Source organism: Mesocricetus auratus, unplaced genomic scaffold, assembly GCF_017639785.1.
Source record: "Mesocricetus auratus isolate SY011 unplaced genomic scaffold, BCM_Maur_2.0 Super-Scaffold_4256, whole genome shotgun sequence".
In the NCBI taxonomy this organism is placed as follows: domain Eukaryota; kingdom Metazoa; phylum Chordata; class Mammalia; order Rodentia; family Cricetidae; genus Mesocricetus; species Mesocricetus auratus.
Window position 1 is genome coordinate 132,695,117 of NW_024429182.1, and position 17,484 is coordinate 132,712,600.

Genomic DNA, 17,484 nt, shown 5'->3' on the forward strand with positions numbered 1-17,484 from the left:
TTTGTATTTTGTGGTGCAGGCTTCTTGACATGTCCAGTCAGCTCAGCTGCCCACTCCTGTCTGCCTGGGGCGGACTGAGAGGCATCAGAAGTTCTGTGCCAGGTAGCACCTTTCACTGTGACCATCTCTGTAGTATGCTAATTGGACATCTGCACAACTATGGGTGTGAAACTGTGCTGATGGTTCCTGCTGCTCAACCCAAAAGCCTCTCCTAGGCTCCTGCATCCCTGCGCCATGAAATCCCTGAGATGGGCTTGTAGATGTTAGTAGGTAATTGTGCACTTGACCCTGATCCCAGTGTTATGCCACTGACTCTGCACCTCTTTTTGGGGACTGGTCTTTAACTCCTTTAGATACACACAGCCCCTCCTCAGGAAGAGGAAGGGGGCAGCTGTAAGGTAGCACAAGGCTGAGCATCACCAGGAACAGACTCTTACATGTCCAGAGGTGCTCATTGTTACCGCTTGTGAACCTTGTGGAGAAAGATTGCCCTCCTATTTCAGGCCTTTGTTTTTGGGTTCGTGGGGACATTTTTTGTTGTTGTTGTTTTTTTTGTTTTGTTTTGTTTTTTCGAGACAGGGTTTCTCTGTGGCTTTGGAGGCTGTCCTGGAACTCACTTTGTAGACCAGGCTGGCCTCGAACTCACAGAGATCCGCCTGGCTCTGCCTCCCAAGTGCTTGGATTAAAGGCGTGCGCCACCAATGCCCGGCTTCGTGGGGACTTTTTAGCTTTACTGGCTGCTGCTGCTTCCTCTCCTGCTCCTGTCCTTGCGCATTTTTGTCTTATAGTTGAGGTTGTTTCAGAGGCCCCAAAGGGCAGTTAAAATTGACACGACTACTACCTTCACCCCAAAACTTCACCCATCTTTAGTCTCTTCAAGGCTCACTTGCTCTCACTTGGTCCACCCTGATCTGTTTTTGCTGTTTTTTCCCTCTTCCAGCTAAAAGGAATTATCCTTACTCTCACCTACCTATGCCATTGTTGTCAAAATCCTGCTAGCAAGGAAACATGGAACCACAGCTATGAGATGTTCACTGGAGAGCAGAACTATACTCCTAGGATATTTCCATCTGTGCTTAGGACAAGAATGCCAACTAAGTTCTCGGCGACTGAACTGCTTAGAAATCATTCCAGATGCTGACTGTGGTATCTAAAATGTCCCATCGGCACAGGGAAACCCTTTGGGAGGTCACAATCAAAAGGAGGCTTGGATGGACACATCAGGGTAATGGTCCATTGACTCAGGCTACCGTAGAAGCCTATGACGGGGGAGCGGTACAACACCTAGAAGAGAGCATGTGCTAGGGAGGCTCACCAGTGCAGGCAGAGCTAACGAGGACAGCACAAGAATCCCCCTGACTTCAGAGGGTCAGGAAGGAAGGAACACAGGACTAGAAAGGCAGTGTAGGGGCCCGCTCTTTCCCAATGAAATGACTGTCTGTGGCATGTGGTGGGAACGGAGGAACATTCTGAGTCACCACTTGGTCAGGACACAGTCTTTTAAATGTCATCAACACAATCTGCCTGGAACAAAGATGACTACTTTCTGCCAAGTCGAGACCCTCCTACAGAGCCTTGATCCAGCTTCTCCACGAGACAGAGTCCAGACAGTGAGGAAATTGAGGGTGTGTGTTACCACTTTGAGGTGCTCAGACATTAACATAGGTTCACAACTGAAAATTCCAAATAGCTCAGTTTCCCGCGATTAAGAGAAGTAAGTCTTTTCTATTCTAGGCTCCCAATAAATTTGTTGGCGGTGAACTTGAAGTCAGAACCATGGTTAATTTTGCCAGTGAGGTGATTTGTCCCTGCTTTAGTCCACCATCGGGTCACCTCCCCGATATGCTGATGGCTGACTTGTTTCAAGGCATCACCCCAATGGAAAGCAGAGGCTGCTGACCCTGTTCTCACAGGTCAGAAGCCAGCCGCGGCCAGAGTCCTGAAAAGTGCGTCCAGATTGGTTCAAAGGCAGTAGGAAGCGAGTCTCTCTGATGATGGCCTAGTGTGTTTGGAGAAAAAGAATATGAGAGAGAGAGAGAGACAGAGAGACTGTATGTGTGTGTGTGTCTAGACTCTAGAGCAAGGTGGCCTGGTTGGAAGGCCCCGGCGGGGCGCAGCGGAGCATTTCCTTTAGAGGCCCAGACAGTAGATGGGTGGGGCGCCCTGGGCGGGGTCCTCGCAGCTGGTGGTGTTTGAAGCCTCCACGACCGCGGTGGGAGAGGGGCGGCCTGGAGAAGTTGGCAGCAGGCCTGGGGCAGGAAGGGGGAGGAAGGGGCCCTGTGTTCCCTGAACAGCCGCGACCGCAGCTCCAGCACGTAGCTCACTCTCTCAGCACTGGCAGTGGTGGGCTCTGCACCAGCCAGGTTGACATAGGCTCAAGGGCAGCGCGGCCGCGCGGGGGCGGGGCGGCCCGGGTGGTGACTTGGCTCTCGCCAGGGTTGCCCCGAGAACTGGAGCTCAATGGGGGCAGAGTGTGGAGGTGGCTGGAGGCTGCCATACAAGACCGGCCACCCGAAAACTCCGCTGCGGTGGGGTGAGGAACGGCAGTGTCCCGCCCATAGGAGAGGCCGGCCGCTTAGGACCCGCCGAGACGGATACGCCACCTCGCCCGCGCTCCCAGCGGAGGGAGCGACCACAGGGTGCCCTCCTCAGCGTTGCCATCCTCGCGCCACCCACGGCTGCCTGTGCATAAAAGCTCTGGCATGGAAAGGCCCGGCGGGGTTCCCGCGGCGGGAGGCACGCGCCTCGGCCCTACACCGCTACCCCGCGGCCCGCCACCCTCGAACGTCATGCGTCACCGTGCCCCGCGCTGGGCTCCGATTTCCGCCCCTCCTTCTGCAGATCCAGGGGCACGCCCACTGGCGCGCGCAGGTCCCGCGGCCAGTAGGGCCTTCTGAAGGCCCGGATTGGCGGGCTAGTGTACTCAAGAGCCAATGGTGTTCGCGTATGCCACTGGCCACGCCCTCCCAAGGCGCGGGCGCGCGACCGCACGGTCCCTCTGGTGCGCGCTCCAGGCTCCCCGCCCCCTTCAAGCGCGCAGCTCCCTGCGGCCGCTGCCGCCTGTAACCTGCGCCGCCAGGATGTGGCTGGGGGCTGACGTCGGGTCCAGATGTGGCCCCGGCCCCGCCCACCCCCGGGGCCGGTCCGCCCACACCGAGCCGCGGCGCGCTCGGAGGCTGTCCCGCCTGCCACAATGCACGGTGGAACTGCGACCGCAACTTGCCGGGGTCGTGCCTAACATCGCCGCTCGACATCCGTAAGAAGCCGGCCCTGACGCCGCACGCGGACCTTCCTCGTTGGAGCCCCCCATGCGCTCACCCTCCAGTACCCGGCCAGGCGGACGCGGAGCCGCGCGGGTGACGGCAGAAGCGGCTGCGCGCCCAGCCTAGCCCAGCCCAGCCGGAGAAGAGGGCGCGCCGCGCCCCCGCCCCCCGCCGCTCTCCGGAGGCCGTGGGTGCGGATGCGCCGCTGACGACTCCTGCGAGAGCACCGCGCGCCCGAGCCCGCAGCATGGCAGCCGCCGCCTATGTGGATCACTTTGCCGCTGAGTGCCTCGTGTCTATGTCCAGTCGCGCAGTCGTGCACGAGCCGCGGGAAGGGCCTGAGTCCCGGCCCGAGGGCGCGGCCGCCGCCGCCCCCACACTGCCCCGCGTCGACGAGCGCCGCGACGGCAAGGACAGCGCCTCGCTTTTCGTGGTGGCGCGGATCCTAGCGGACCTCAACCAGCAGGCGCCGGCGCCCGCCCCCGCGGAACGCAGAGAAGGGGCCGCTGCGCGCAAGGCGAGGACCCCCTGCCGCCTGCCGCCCGCGCCCCCTGCGCCGCCGCCCGCCCTAGAGCCCGCCTCCCCGGGACGAGCAGGCGCGCCGGCCGCGCCCCCCAGCCCCGCGTGGAGCGAGCCCGAGGCGGCACTGGAGCCGGAGCCGGGCCCCGCGGAGAGCGGCGAGCCTGGCCTCAGACAAAGGGGTCGGCGGGGCCGGAGTCGCGCGGACCTTGAGTCCCCGCAGAGGAAGCACAAGTGCCACTATGCGGGCTGCGAGAAAGTTTACGGGAAATCTTCGCACCTCAAGGCGCACCTGAGAACTCACACAGGTCAGTGGGGCGGCCCGAACGCCGCGACCAAGCGGACTAGGGACTGACTGCTCGGGGACGGCCACGCCCCCGGAGCTCTCGGCCCAGCGCTGGAGGGGCCGGGGGCGGGGAGCCGGGAGCTGAGTGCGATCGCGGCCGCGCCCCTGCCCTGGCGCTCTGGCCTCGCGTGACGCTGGCCGGCCCGGGCGCTTGGAGCCGGCGCCCTCTCGGCGACCGCGCCCCCATCGGGCACGCCCCCTCCCGGGTTCTTGGGGCGGGGCCGCGGGGTGGATGTCGTCATCCGGGTTGCGGGAGGCGCGGGCAGGTGCGCTCGAGGTGGCTGGGGGACAGCCGGCGCGCCCCAATCGGGGCGTGGGTGCTGCGGAGGCCGGAGCCTCGCCATCCCCTCCCCAGGGCTCCCGGCGCGCTGTGGCTAGGGAGGGGCCGGCCCGGGCGGGCGAAGTTCACCCGGGGACAGGGATCCCTTCAGCCACTCGGCACATTCTTCGCTCTCTTCTTCCTGTAATTTTTCCAGCGCTCTAAGGTTTAATTTGTCGCAACCCGACCCAGCGGCGGCGCTGGCCGGCGCGGGGGGCGGTCCCAGTCCTCACTCCCCACCCGCGGCTCTTTGTGGGAGCCCCAGCCCATCCGGCCGGCGGGGGCGCGCCCGGCCGCAGGGGGCTGCGCTTTCTCTAGTGCTCTGTTCACTGCCCTTTCTGGCCCAACTTTCACCTGCTCCTGGCCTGGGTGCGGGCAGGTGGCACCTGTACCAGGGCGGCCGGTCTGAGTCTGCCACCTGGGGTGGCGTAGGGTCATTCGCTTTTGTGGTTTCCGGGCACCGCTTCGCCGCGCTCCGGACCAGATACTTGGTAGTTGATTCGTGTATGGAAGCCCTCCCCCTTGTTTTTGGTGTTAACACAGCGGTGCAAACATTTAGTTGTATTTCCTTTGAGCTCACGGAAACTCTTCTGTGACACTTAACTCCTTTTACAGCTTTGAGGCAAGTTCACTGCAAAAACAGGTTGCTTTGTTACCAGGGGCTGTACTTTTTTTTGTTGTTGTTGGTAGTTGCTAAAACAGTTAAGTGGCTGACCAAAAAGCACCGGAAGACACCGAAGTCTGGGAGATTAGAGCTCAAGGCCTTTCTGCCGTTACCTTTGTAATGGGGCAGCCAACTTATAGGCTATGGGTTCTCTGGCGAACTTTTCCCGTGGGGGTCCCAGCCCTTTGCTGTGGCTGCCCAAACCGCGTGTCAGGTGATGGGGTTGAGTGAAGACCGGGCCGTTTCCAGGCATTCATAGTCAAAATTCATGGTGTGTGAGCCCAGGAGGTGGGTGGGGTTTGTGTAGGGCTCCCAGTTCTGCTAGGAAAAGCGGCCTCTGGGGTGGGTGTGGCCATGGGGGAGGAGCAGAGCTGGGTTCAGAACCTGATGGACCAAGAGAGTTGGGTGGGGTTTGGGGGTGTTAGGAGGCCGGCTAAAGGATTGAGAAATCTTGGGGCAGAATATTTCATCGTGGCTTCCCACTTGCGGTACAGGGTAGCCGAGGGCTTGTCTGAAGGGAGGGGCTGACCGTCGTGGGCGGGTTGGGTCCAAGATGTTTTCCTGGTTGCCTCGTTCCTCCTTTCACTCTCCGTTGGCGTTTAGAAAACGTTTGGGGGCGCTGAGGACCGCATCTTCCGTAGTGGGGAGGGAGCCATTCTCTCCGGAGCGTCAGGAAACTCAGAGCAGGTAGAAGAGGCTGTGCCCAGAGTGTGCTATACGATCAAGGGTAGGCAACCGGGGCCGCCCTCCTTGTGTGTTGAGATAAATGGAGGCGCCACCTTCGGGTGGCTGTAGGGTTCCAGGCTCTCTTGAGAGTGGGGGTTTGGAAGTCTGTAGAAGTCTAGCCTGCGTATTTGTATGGTACCCAGGTGAGTCTCATGACGAGAATTGCACATCTCCAATGCCTGCCTCTGGGTGGAGTCTCAGCCTCTGATTCGGGAAGCCCTGGGAAGCCATTGCCATGCCTTGCTGCGCTTAAAAATAACTCACGTTCGTGAGGGACCTGGGTGTGTTGGCCACAGAAGGGAGAATCAAGCAAGGTGGTCCCGGGGGCTTCCGAGTAGACTCTGGCTTTGGGGTGCTTGTGGTTTGGTTTGTGGGTCACAGCGTGCAGTGACGGAGGCCATGCCACATCTATTCCTCCCCAGTACCCTCCTGGAGAATATTAGTTTTTGGCAGGAATGGTTATTATAACCACCTTAGCCGACAGGTAGTCGGCAGCTGTGTGATGTGTAGCTGTTCGCAGGCCTCCCTGTGGTTTGGTAACTTGTGCCATGACCACCTGGGAAGCTTGGGGGGAGGTATTCAGTGACTTTGGGAAGGGCAAGGTTCTCTAGCCTGGACTTTCCTCTAATATGGACGCCTGAACAACTGTTTGCAGAGAGAGCTGTTCTCCTGCATAACTACAAGGTAATGACCCCTCCCTAGGAGTCCTCTGGTTGGTGTTAAAGCAAATGCACAAAACAAAGAAATGCCACAATCGAAGGAGTTTCTTTATTTTTATTTTATTTTACTTTTTTCTTTTGGTTTTTCGAGACAGGGTTTCTCTGTGGCTTTGGAGGCTGTCCTGGAACTAGCTCTTGTAGACCAGGCTGGCCTCGAACTCACAGAGATCCACCTGCCCCTCCTCCCGAGTACTGCTGGGATTAAAGGAGTTTGTTTATTTAATTGGAACCTCTGGGTCCATACTTGGGAAATTTGCCAACCTTACTTTGGAGGAGTAGCAAGGCCAGGAGCAGGTGGTTTTGGAGGCTGGGGTATTTGAGGTGGTAATAGAGGACCTCCAGAAGGCCTACTCCATCAAGCAGTAAGCTCTCCTGCATTGGAGAGTCCTGCAAGGCTGGCAGGACTGTACTGGAATGCTGGGTCCCTCAGTCTTCAGAGATACCATGAATAGATTCTTACTACCTCTTTGTTCCCATAAAGGATTTTTTTCAAAATTATTTCATCTTTGTAGCATCTAGAACCAAAATATCTCTGTATTCTCCCTGGGCTGGGCTATTTAGCAGCCCCTAGGGCACCGGAGGAAGGTAAGCTCGGTATGGCCAGTTACATGGCCAGGTCATGACTTATGTGACCTCCTGTCACCTATTGAAAGCACAAGATTTAGTTCGGCTGTCTCTAGCTGGTAGGTGACAGTTTTGATGCCGAGAAGCAGGTGATTATGTAGAGACCTGGTGACATTACTCAGAGTGACTACAAACTGATAATAGCACATGTGGGGCCTGCTGGCCTGAAAGACAAGGAACCAGCTGCACTTCTTGGTCTCCCCTGGGCAGGAGAGACTTGCTGTATCACCACCGTCTCTCAAAACAGTCTTTATTTCTAGGTCTTCTTTTCTCAGGTAGAGCTTTAGAGTCCAGACCCACACTGGACGCTTCAGAGCAGGCTCACTGGCACGTGCTCTGTGCCTGCTCTCCTGGCTTCCTTAGCTCTGACTTTTCCTGGGCTCTTGGAAGTGCTCACTCAGTGTGTAGTCCCTGTGGCAGCTAAGTGTGCCTCCTTGCACGGAGGTGGCTTCCCTGACAGGGTGTACTGACAGGCAAGAGTAAGTCACTCCAGAAGAGGCCTTGGGTCTGGGGTACAAAGTCCTAGCAGTCCTCCAGAGAGGGGCTTTGCTGTGCAGTCATCAGAATGAACTTGTGACAGTCTTTCTACCCTCAGGTCCTGTTGGCTCCTGCTACCTATATCCTGTGGTTACTTGCTCCTTAGATGTAACAGAGCAAAGGGACAAGGTGAATTATGTCCCAAAGGTGTGGGAGAAAACAAGCAGGAAGCCACTCACATACACACTTGTGGATGTGTGTGCATTTAAGTACACACCTGAAGGAACCAGGGGAGCACAGTGCTGTTGTGTCTGTGGTGCTGTCTGAAGGGGCACATCATCCCTGCTCCCAGCAGTCCTGGGGCCTATGTTAGAGACCCTGTACAAACCACCGTTCTCACAGAGATGCTCAGATAACAGTGTGTTAAAGTTTGTACTTTAAAAAGGCAGTTTAAATGGTTCTTGAAAACATCTAGAACTAGTGGTTCTCAACCTTAAAACCATAAAATTGCCTTTTTTTTTTTTTTTTTTTTTTTTTGGTTTTTCAAGACAGGGTTTCTCTATGGCTTAGGAGACTGCTCTTGTAGACCAGGCTAGTCTTGAACTCACAGAGATCTGCCTGCCTCTGCCTCCCAAGTGCTGGGATTAAAGGTGTGCGCCACCAATGCCCGGCTGCCTTAAAATTATTTCCATTGCTACTTCATAGCTGTAGTTTTGCTACTGTTATAAGTTGTAATGTAAATATCATGACCCACAGGTTGAGAACCATGTATCTAGCATGACATGGTCAGTCCTCAGACACATCTCTAACACTTGCAAACTTCATGCTAGATGTTAGGGATCTTTGTACTTCTTCAGAAGGACCCTATGATAACTGCATTTGCTTGTTTGTTTTTGGAAATCAAACCTAGGCATGCTAGGCAAGTATCCCATCACTGAGCTCTCTCAAGGCAGGGTCTTCTCATGTAGCCAAGGGTGATGTCCAGCTTTTGATCAACCTGGGTTTGGCTAGGATTTCAGGAGTGTACAGCCATATGTAGAACTAGTAAAAGAACTCATTCCAAATGAGGAAACTAGGGTTCAGATGGGTTAAAGCATGCCCACACTGCAGGTGAGGGTGCATCGAGGGTTCTCACTGGGTTGTACGCTTCTGAGCTTGGACATACCAACCGTGTGCCTCTTTGCCATTCTAGGACTAGCATTCTGAGTGACACAGGTAAGCAAAGCACCCTGTTATTGCAGAGCTGTGGTGGCACCCCTGCCCTCATTTGTATGACTGCTCAAGTGCTGTGTGGTCTCCCCAGCCTGAGCAGTTTATACTGTGCCATGCTCTGTTCCCTTACTCCCTCTCTGTCTTTCCCAGGCAGGGTCTTTAACTGTTGAGTGTATTGTCTGTATTCTGTTTCTGTAAGGGTTCTCAAAATTTCCACACAGAACTATCTAGGCAACACACTTTGTCCTGGCTGCCTTAAGTCTAGAACAGCATGTCTTCTGGCTATTTGAGAAACTTGACATTTAAGAGATTTTTTAAAGATTTATTTATTTTGGATATGGACATTTTGCATGCATGTGTGTTTTGTACCATGTGCGGTCCTGGTGCCCAAGGAGGTCAGAAGAGAGCATCAGATATCCTCTGGACCTGGAGTTACAGGTTGTGAACCATCATGTATGTTCTGGGAACTGAACCCAGGTCTTCTACAAGAGCAACAAGTACTCTTAACCACTGAGCCATCTCTCTAACGGAGACACTGACATTTAAGAATGGAGCCCATTTGTCCTGGAGAACCATCCCGTAGTTTTAAAAAGTTTGGCCAAGCCTGGCGGTTGTGGTGTATGCCTTTAATCCCAGCACTTGGGAAGCAGTTAGATAGATCTCTGTGAGTTCGAGGCCAGCCTGGACTACAGAGTGAGTTCCAGGACACAGAGTCCCCCCCAAAAAAAAAAGTTTGATCAACATGTGACTAGTGATGTTGGGCATCTCTTCCACCAAAACTGGCAGGGAAAAGTGTGTCAACTAGTCCCTGGCTGGGTCCCATGATTAAGATGCAGCTTGTTGGAACCCCAGTGTACAGGGACGTGGTCTTTTAATACTGATCAGCTTGTGGACTGATACCCTGAGACTGGCTACCTGCTGTATGCTTGTATACCCTTGGTTGATTTCTTTATCTAATATTCTAAGGTCCTTGACTGGATAAGTGGTGGTAGTTGGGGGTTGCTGCTTTTGATGGCTTTTAAAATCAAAGGGTAGTCAGGCAGTGGTGGCCTTTAATCCCAGTTCTCAGGAGGCAGAGGCACTGGATTTCTGAGTTCGAGGCCAGGCTGGTCTACAGAGCGAGTTCCAAGATGTCCAGGACTACACAGAGAAACCCTGTCTCAAAAAAAAAAAAAAAAAAAGCCAAAAGAACCAAATAAATAAATAAAAATGAAGCCAAAGGGTATCCTGAGGGGACTTTAGGCACTGCCCTTTCCAAACAAATACAGCAGAACATTACTGGTGATGAAAGTGCTTCTGGGTACATTTATAGCCAGCTCAAAGGGTAGTTAGCCAGACTTCCTGCACCCTCACTTGGCTTGCTCTTGTGTCTGGGTGGTTGCTATCACCAGCACCTAAATGGTTCCCCCACCTCAGGAAATCAGCTTCCCATCAAAGTGGAAATAAATATCTCTCTACCTGGGCAGTTCAGAAGCAGCTGTGCCCTGTTAGCAGGATTGGGGCAGTAAAGCAGCTGCCACCCAGTTCCTAGGCACGGAGTGTACTCTAGCCATTGTCATAGGCCAGTATAACGGGGATCCGAACCCCTACTGTTGACTCTTCTGTGACAGGAATGGATTGGGTATAGGTACTTGTTGGAAGCTGGAATAATGGTCTCTCAAGCAAAAGCTCTGCCTTTATCCCTCAAATGTTTGTGTGTGCACATGTAAGTATACATGCATGTACACATGCATGCATGTACACACTCTGTGAAGGTTTGAATTATAAATGTCTCACATATTCTCTGGCATTTGACTGCTTGGTCCCTAGTATTAGGGGAGGCTTAGGAGGTGTGGCCTTGCTAGGGAAGAATGTCACTGGGGGCAGGCCTTGAGAGTTTAAAGACAGGCACCATTTTGAGTTTGCTCTCTTGGCTTCCTTCTTGAGGTTTGAGGTGTGAGCCCTCCACTCTCAACCTGCTGCCTCAGGGACCATGTCTGCCACCTTCTGTCCTCACCCTTTTGGAACCTAGTCCTCTGGAACTGTAAGCTTAGGCTATATTCATTCTTTTAAAAGTTGCCTTGGTTTTGTCTTTTACTACAGCAATAGAAATCTCCTAAGACACATGAATGTAGTGTCCACATTGTGTCTGAGCTGGAGTATGGTGGCTATATGGACACTGCTTTCTACTTCTGCATTATGATTTAGGGTCCACACCCCCAAGCTGTAGATGAGCTTTTTATGAGTCTTGCTTCTGAGGGAGGTACAGGGTTCCCTCACTTGAAGTAGGGCTGTGGTAAAGAAGTGTCTGTCTGCCCAATCAGTTCCCAATCCTCCTCCCCTTTTTTAAATTTGAGATAGTGTCTTGCTATCTGGCCCAGGCTTGCCCCTGTGTGTGTGTGTGTGTGTGTGTGTGTGTGTGCGCATGGGCACACACGCACGCAAATGCACTTTTGGTGGAACACGGCATGGTACCATGGGCCAGAAATGCATCTTTGACAAGCCCCTCCTTCCCAGCATTGTTTTAAACAAACCAAACCAAGAGCATACTTCCAAAGAATTTTTTCCCTTGAGGGTGGGGGTGGGCATCTGTTTATTCTCATTTTTTGAACTTCATCACACAAAAACACTTGCTAACCAGGAACTTGGCCACGCTCCGTGGCCATTGGCCAGTCTGTCCCAAGGTGACCTGTTTAGAAAAGCCCTGAAGCTTGAAGCCCTAGATTAAATGTCCTTGTACTGCTGCCACAGGGGTGTGGGGGACAGGGAAGGCTTATCTCCTTGGAGCCAGACCCAGGGTGCATCATAGAAGAGCTTTGCAAGACATGGGGGCACAAATTAGATGTTCATCAGGGCTTGGGGGTGTGGCTCAGTATAGAATATATGCATGGCTTGAGTGAGGAGGCTTTGTTTGATCCCCAAGTATAAAAGCCACTTGCCAAAGAGTCAGTGGCCAGTGCCTTCATTGGGCTCCTGTTTTGAGAGGACTTTTAAGGTAAGCCTTGGTGCACTGGTTGGTCTCCTGTGGATGGAAGTTGGAAACGGTCAGACTGAACACAGGCTCACCTTGCCCCCAGCCAAGTTGCTAGCACCGACATCAAGTGGGGCCTGAGCCAGGGCCTCCTTTTTGCTCTTTGGAGAGGCAGCAGTTAAACTTTGTCAGAATGTGGTCCTTCCCTGACTTGCCTGTCTCCCTACAGTGAGGAGAGACCTTGAACACAGCAGCAGACTGCAGGTTTATGAAACTCTGGGGTCCCATATGTGGGATCCCAGGACAGATGAGCCTTTCTTCCTGGGAACTGGGTTCCCTGCTGAAGGAGGGTCCGGCCTTTGCAAGGAATAGGTCTCCTGGGAGGTTCCCCAGATGTACCTGTAGTTTTAGGGGAGCCACACTTGAATATGTGCTGCTAAATAAAAGCAGGAATGTCCTGCTACTGTAAATTCCTTCTCTGAACCCTATGTGTTCTTAACTCTAAAGAGAATAGGACTGGGAAAATGGCTCGCTTGATAAAGCGCCTTCCACATAAGCAAAAGATCCTGAGGTCAGATCCACAGAACCCGTGTGAAAAGCTGTGGAGGCACCACGGTCCTGTATCCCTAGCACTTTCGGCCTTGGATGGGGAGTGGATTCTAGAAGATGCCCCCCATCCTCATCTGCTGGCCAGCCTAGCTAAATCAGTGAGCTCTGATACAAGTGGGAAGATCAAAGTCAGCAGTGGGTCACCACAGGTGCCGTGTCTGCTTGCACCCCACACGCGCACACACCTGCACATGCTCACACACGAGGGATGGAGAAGGGAAAGAACAAAGAGCTTGGCTTGGGAAGTAGGCAACAGGGTTGTGCAAAGAAGTGCCTGGAGGAAGGGGACAGAGGAGACTTGTTCTCATAGACCAAACTCCTGGGTGCTGTCTGCAAGGCCCAGAGGTGTATGCTCAGAAGCTTGGCCTGGAGTTGTGGCAAAGGTTAGGCCTAGGACCTGAAGGTGATTACCGGGGGAACCTTGGGCTTCTTTCCATCACATGTTATTTGAACGAGAATGGTGAGTGTGAGTTAATTACGCAGTGGCTGGTCACTCAAAAGATCTGTAATGTGGCCTGCAGTCTGGCCCTTAGCAGGCTCTCCATTGTCTTGGTCAGTGCCTCTCCAAGTCTGCATTCCTCTCCTTGGACTCAGCCCCCAACCCCCCAGCCTTGGCTTGCTTACTGGTGATGGTACCTACATGTTTCTCCCATGGTCCTCTCCCATTTGCAAGAGGTAGGTGGCCTTTGGGTCCCTCAAATCATAGAGGTGTCATTCTCAGGAAGTTTTCTCTGGGCCTCTGCTTTCGACTGCCGCCCAAGTGGGGTTGCAGTGGGCAGAAGTGCCCGTGGCAGCACGGGGACGCCCAGGGACTTTGGGCCCTCATCTTTGCCAGAGTGTTCCCTTTGCTACTTGGCTTGAGACATGCTGAGTCTTCTGTGTGAGTCGCGGGCTTTGCAGATTGCCCGTATGTCAAGGCTATGCCTGGCAGGCTTTGTGCGGGGGAGGGAGGCTCTCTCAAAGAGAACCTGGCCTGGCCTAGTTCTGCCATGTTAGCAATCAGAGAGCTGGTTTTCCTGAGGCCTGTAGACCAGGTTCTGATGTGGCCTGTCCCAGGATAGGCGTTTTGCTGTGGATAATTGTATTACTCTTTAAGTTCACAGTTCAGCTTTTGAAAAACATCAACTTTTACTTTCCTTGCCCCAATCTTCCACTCTGGAAATTGTACCCCAGGTTTTGTATATGCTAGGCATATTAAGTTGCCTAGGCTTGAACTTAGAGTTCTCCAGCCTCAGCCTCTCAGGAGCTAAAATTACAGGTCTTCACTCCCACGTTGGCTTTGGCCTGAGTTACGATCCAATGTTTTGAACTCATTTGTCTAGTTACCAGTAGAGCTCAACTTGGAAGAGTTTATGTAGGTGTGTACGGATGTGTGCCCGTATGTACATGTGTGCATATGCGCCTTTGCGTGTACATGTGCACATGTGTGAGGCCTTCGGCCAGCACACAGGACAATTGCTCCCTTGGATGAAAGCCAACCAGCCATAAGATGTCTGGCGGTTGTGCAGGCTGTAGCAGGAATGTTCGTTGTTGTGGCCCCACAAACCCTTCAGCAAGCCTGATCAGCCCTGGCCTGATGCCCTGCAAAAGCAGGGCAGGTGGGAGTCGTGTGCCTGGTGGTGACTGTGCAGATAGGCTGGCCTCCATGTATGGAGAGGGGCCTGTAGTGGAACAGGAGGGAATTTGCTCTCCATTCCTCTGGGCTTCCTCACAGACTAGGGGCCTGGATGGGATCTGAGCGTGGGCATGGGCTGTCCAGCTGAGGGTGCAGTCTGGGCACATCCACCCTTAATTTGCTTCCTTGTACTTTGGACCCGAGCTGGTTCTAACCTGCCGTCAGTGGTTTCCAGTCCCTGAGGAACAGGGTCACAGGGCACAAGGGAAGGAGAATGAATGTAGGCGCCTCTCCTTTGTGCTATAAGTTGGCTCTGCTGAGGAGATCTTCATATCCATGGGGGAAGTGTGGCTTCCTCCTTCCGCCCTCTGGGGACACCCTGGCACCTATCCTGTGTGGTGTTAGGGAGGAGGTGACTTGCTTGGCATTCCTGGTCCCAGTTAGGGTCCTCCTACACAACAGAACTGGAGGTAAATACTGAGTTGCCTTGGCAACCAAGCTGAGTCTGGGCTCCAAGTGCTCCTGGCTAGAGCAGCTTTCATTGTCTCAAGTTTCTAAGATGGGTTTCTATTTTGAATTTTTTTTTAATTAGCTAGTATGACTAAGATTGCAAAATGCCTGACCTGGTTCCTGTAATTTCTTAATAAACATTTATATTCTTTTTATAGGAGGAACATTTCTGTGATTCATTGACTTTTTCTTTTAGGTTGGTGAGGTAGGTGGGGGCAGCACAGAGGGCACCCCACTGCCGACAGCTGGCACAGCGTAGGCTTGGGAGTACTGGCTGAGAGCCAGAGGCTGGGAGCACTTACGTAAACACCACACCAGGATTTATTGGCTTTGAGGCTGATTAAGTTCCATGGAAAAATTTGGGGAGCTGCTTCTCGTCGTCTCCTGGAGTGTTCAGATGCCCATAAGTGGAGCTTCCAGAGCCCAGGGGCCACCTACCTTCCTGCCCAGGGCCAGTCCTCCCAGAGAAGGAGACTAGGGTGTGAACTGGTTTTATACCTCAGCCATGCCAGTAAGGATTATGTTCACTGTTAAACTCTTAACTGCTCTGGAGGCAGCCTGGGCCAGCTGCACCTGGCCAGGCTCTCCTGCCCACATGCCTGGCTGTTGGTGGGAATGCCCCTGTGGGATTCCCAGAACTCCAGTTTTGCCAGGGTCTCTGTTCTACCTTAACTGTTGGTCCCCTTATATAGAGTTCCCTGCCCCAACAAGGAGCCGACTGGGTATGTTGGAAAGTGGATCCTTTCTTTTTCTGATTAGTAATGGCTGGTCTAGGTCACCTGATGGATGGTTTATCCAGTGAGGCTTCCGTCATCATGGTCAGGCCAGGCCTCGGGGAACCTGTCCCAAGGAGGCTGGGCTATTTTATGACCCCTTTATCCCTTGTCCTCAGGGCCCACCCTAAGTGCGGACCCGCCGGGAAAGCGCCTCGGCAGTCTCTTGGAGTTGCCATGTGCGGCGGAGCCCCCAACCCAGCAGCACCAAAGGACTGTCCAGATTCACTGCCGATCTCACAATCAGTGCCCTGTCTCCACAATCCAAATGGCCCAGGTCTGCCTGCTTCACTAAGGAACAGCAGCTGGCTCTCAATAAGGCACCCGGCCCAGTCCCTGGGTAGGTGTCCCTTCCATTGTGAATGCCTTCCCCTCAACTCTTTGTAAGTCAGACATGGCCCTCCAACCAATTATGACTCTTTTCAAGCATGTTTACAGACTTGTTCTTTGTTCTTACATTTTTTACTTCACACTGTTAGAAAAACACCCAGAGTTACTAGCATTGTGTCAAGGAGGGGTGTTATGAGACCCCTAAGTGAGACCCCCATGTGCTCATGTGTAAGGCCCAGTGGTTTTGCTGTCTCCATCCTTGTCCAGCTATGTGAGGTCTGGCTTCCTAGATGGTGTGTTTTAGCACCCTCTTTTAAAAGCCTCTCAGTGTTTCGTCGTTTAAAAACTGCCTTTGCATTTACATACTGTGTCGTAGTGTGTGCATGCACATTCCACAGCACACACCTGAAGGTCAGAGCCTGGGGGGGGGGGTCACTACTCTCTCTTCGCCACGTGGGTTCCAGAATCAGACTCAGGCCATCAGGCTTGGTAACAGTTGCCCTTTGCTTTGTTGTGCCTCTTTGCTTTGAGGAATGCGTTTAGCTATGCTCTGCTATGTAAACAAAGATAATGTGCCTTATTAATAAGGAGGCTTGGCCTTGAGGTGTGAGTGGCTGAACACCACCCTGAGTTTCCATCCTTAATCCCCATCTGTCTGGTCATGTTGACCTCTGAAGAACAGCAGAGAAAATGGCCCAGGCATCCAAGAGGGGTTTGTGCCCGGGTGTGTGTGTGTGTGTGTGTGTGTGTGTGTGTGTGTGTGTGTGTGTGTGTGTGTGTGTGTGTCCGTGTGTGTCCGTGTGTGTCCATCCGTGTCTGTGTCCTGAAAACACAGAATTTCCATTTTTTAATGCTTTTTCCTCTAAGCTCATCCCATGAATGCAGTACCTGCAAAGGCCAAAAGAGGGCTTCAGATCCCCTAGAAATGGAGTCACAGACAGTTGTGAGACACTGAATGAGTGTTGGGAACTGAATCTGGGCCATCTGTAAGAATAGCAAGTGCTTTTTTTTTTTTTTTTTCTGGAGAAAGGGTTTCTTTGTGGCTTTGGAGGCTGTCCTGGAACTAGTTCTTGTAGACCAGGCTGGTCTCGAACTCACAGAGATCTGCCTGCCTCTGCCTCCCAAGTGCTGGGATTAAAGGCTTGAGCCACCAATGTCCGGCAAGAATAGCAAGTGCTCTTAACCACTGAGCCAGCCCCATATTCTGTAGTTTTGATCTTGGGTACCTAGACAGATGTTTTTCTTTCTTGCCGTGTCCCTGGATACTCATGGCCTACTCTGAAGGACATAACTACAGCAGTGAGAACTGCAAGCTTCCATGAGCGCCATTGTATTGCTGTGGAGACCTCCTTGCTGGGTGCTGAGCTGTGTTCAGATGAGAGAGTGGCAGCCCCTCTCAGGGGAGTCTTGTTTGTTACTAGGTAAACGAGACCTTTCAGGTACCAGCAGATTGTATTTAATTAGACTGAATTTATCAGAAGCAGACGAGCTAAAACCTCAAGGTGAAAGGCTTGGGTAAGGCAAGGTGGGTTGAGGGCCAGGATGCCTCCCCCATCTCTGTAGTTTTGGACAGTTTCACAGCAGTAGGCAGCAATGCCAGCCTTGCTAAGTGACTCCACCCAAAGAGAAACAGTTCCAAGTCAGGTGTACTGTGGGCTAGACTTTCCAGAGTTTTGGACAAGGGTATTAGCCTGTTCTTCAGGAAGACTAGTACCCTCCAGGTGCCATGGCAGGTTTTGTACCTGAGAGTCCGTCATAGTCTGGAGAGCCCAGAAATTCCGTTTGTAGAAACATAAGCCAGTATTTGTGCAGAACCCTCAAACAGGCT

At 53.1% G+C, this 17,484-nt stretch overlaps 1 protein-coding gene across 1 annotated transcript in view; it reads left to right on the forward strand.

Moving 5' to 3' along the window:
- Window positions 1–3,016: 3,016 nt before the first annotated feature.
- The window catches only part of Klf13 (Kruppel like factor 13), a 48,830-nt gene continuing 34,362 nt past the window's right edge, over window positions 3,017–17,484 (forward strand). The window contains exon 1 of the mRNA XM_040730928.1: window positions 3,017–4,090. Coding sequence (XP_040586862.1) covers window positions 3,511–4,090 — 580 coding nt within the window. The 5' untranslated portion in view covers window positions 3,017–3,510. The remainder of the gene's footprint in view (window positions 4,091–17,484) is intronic.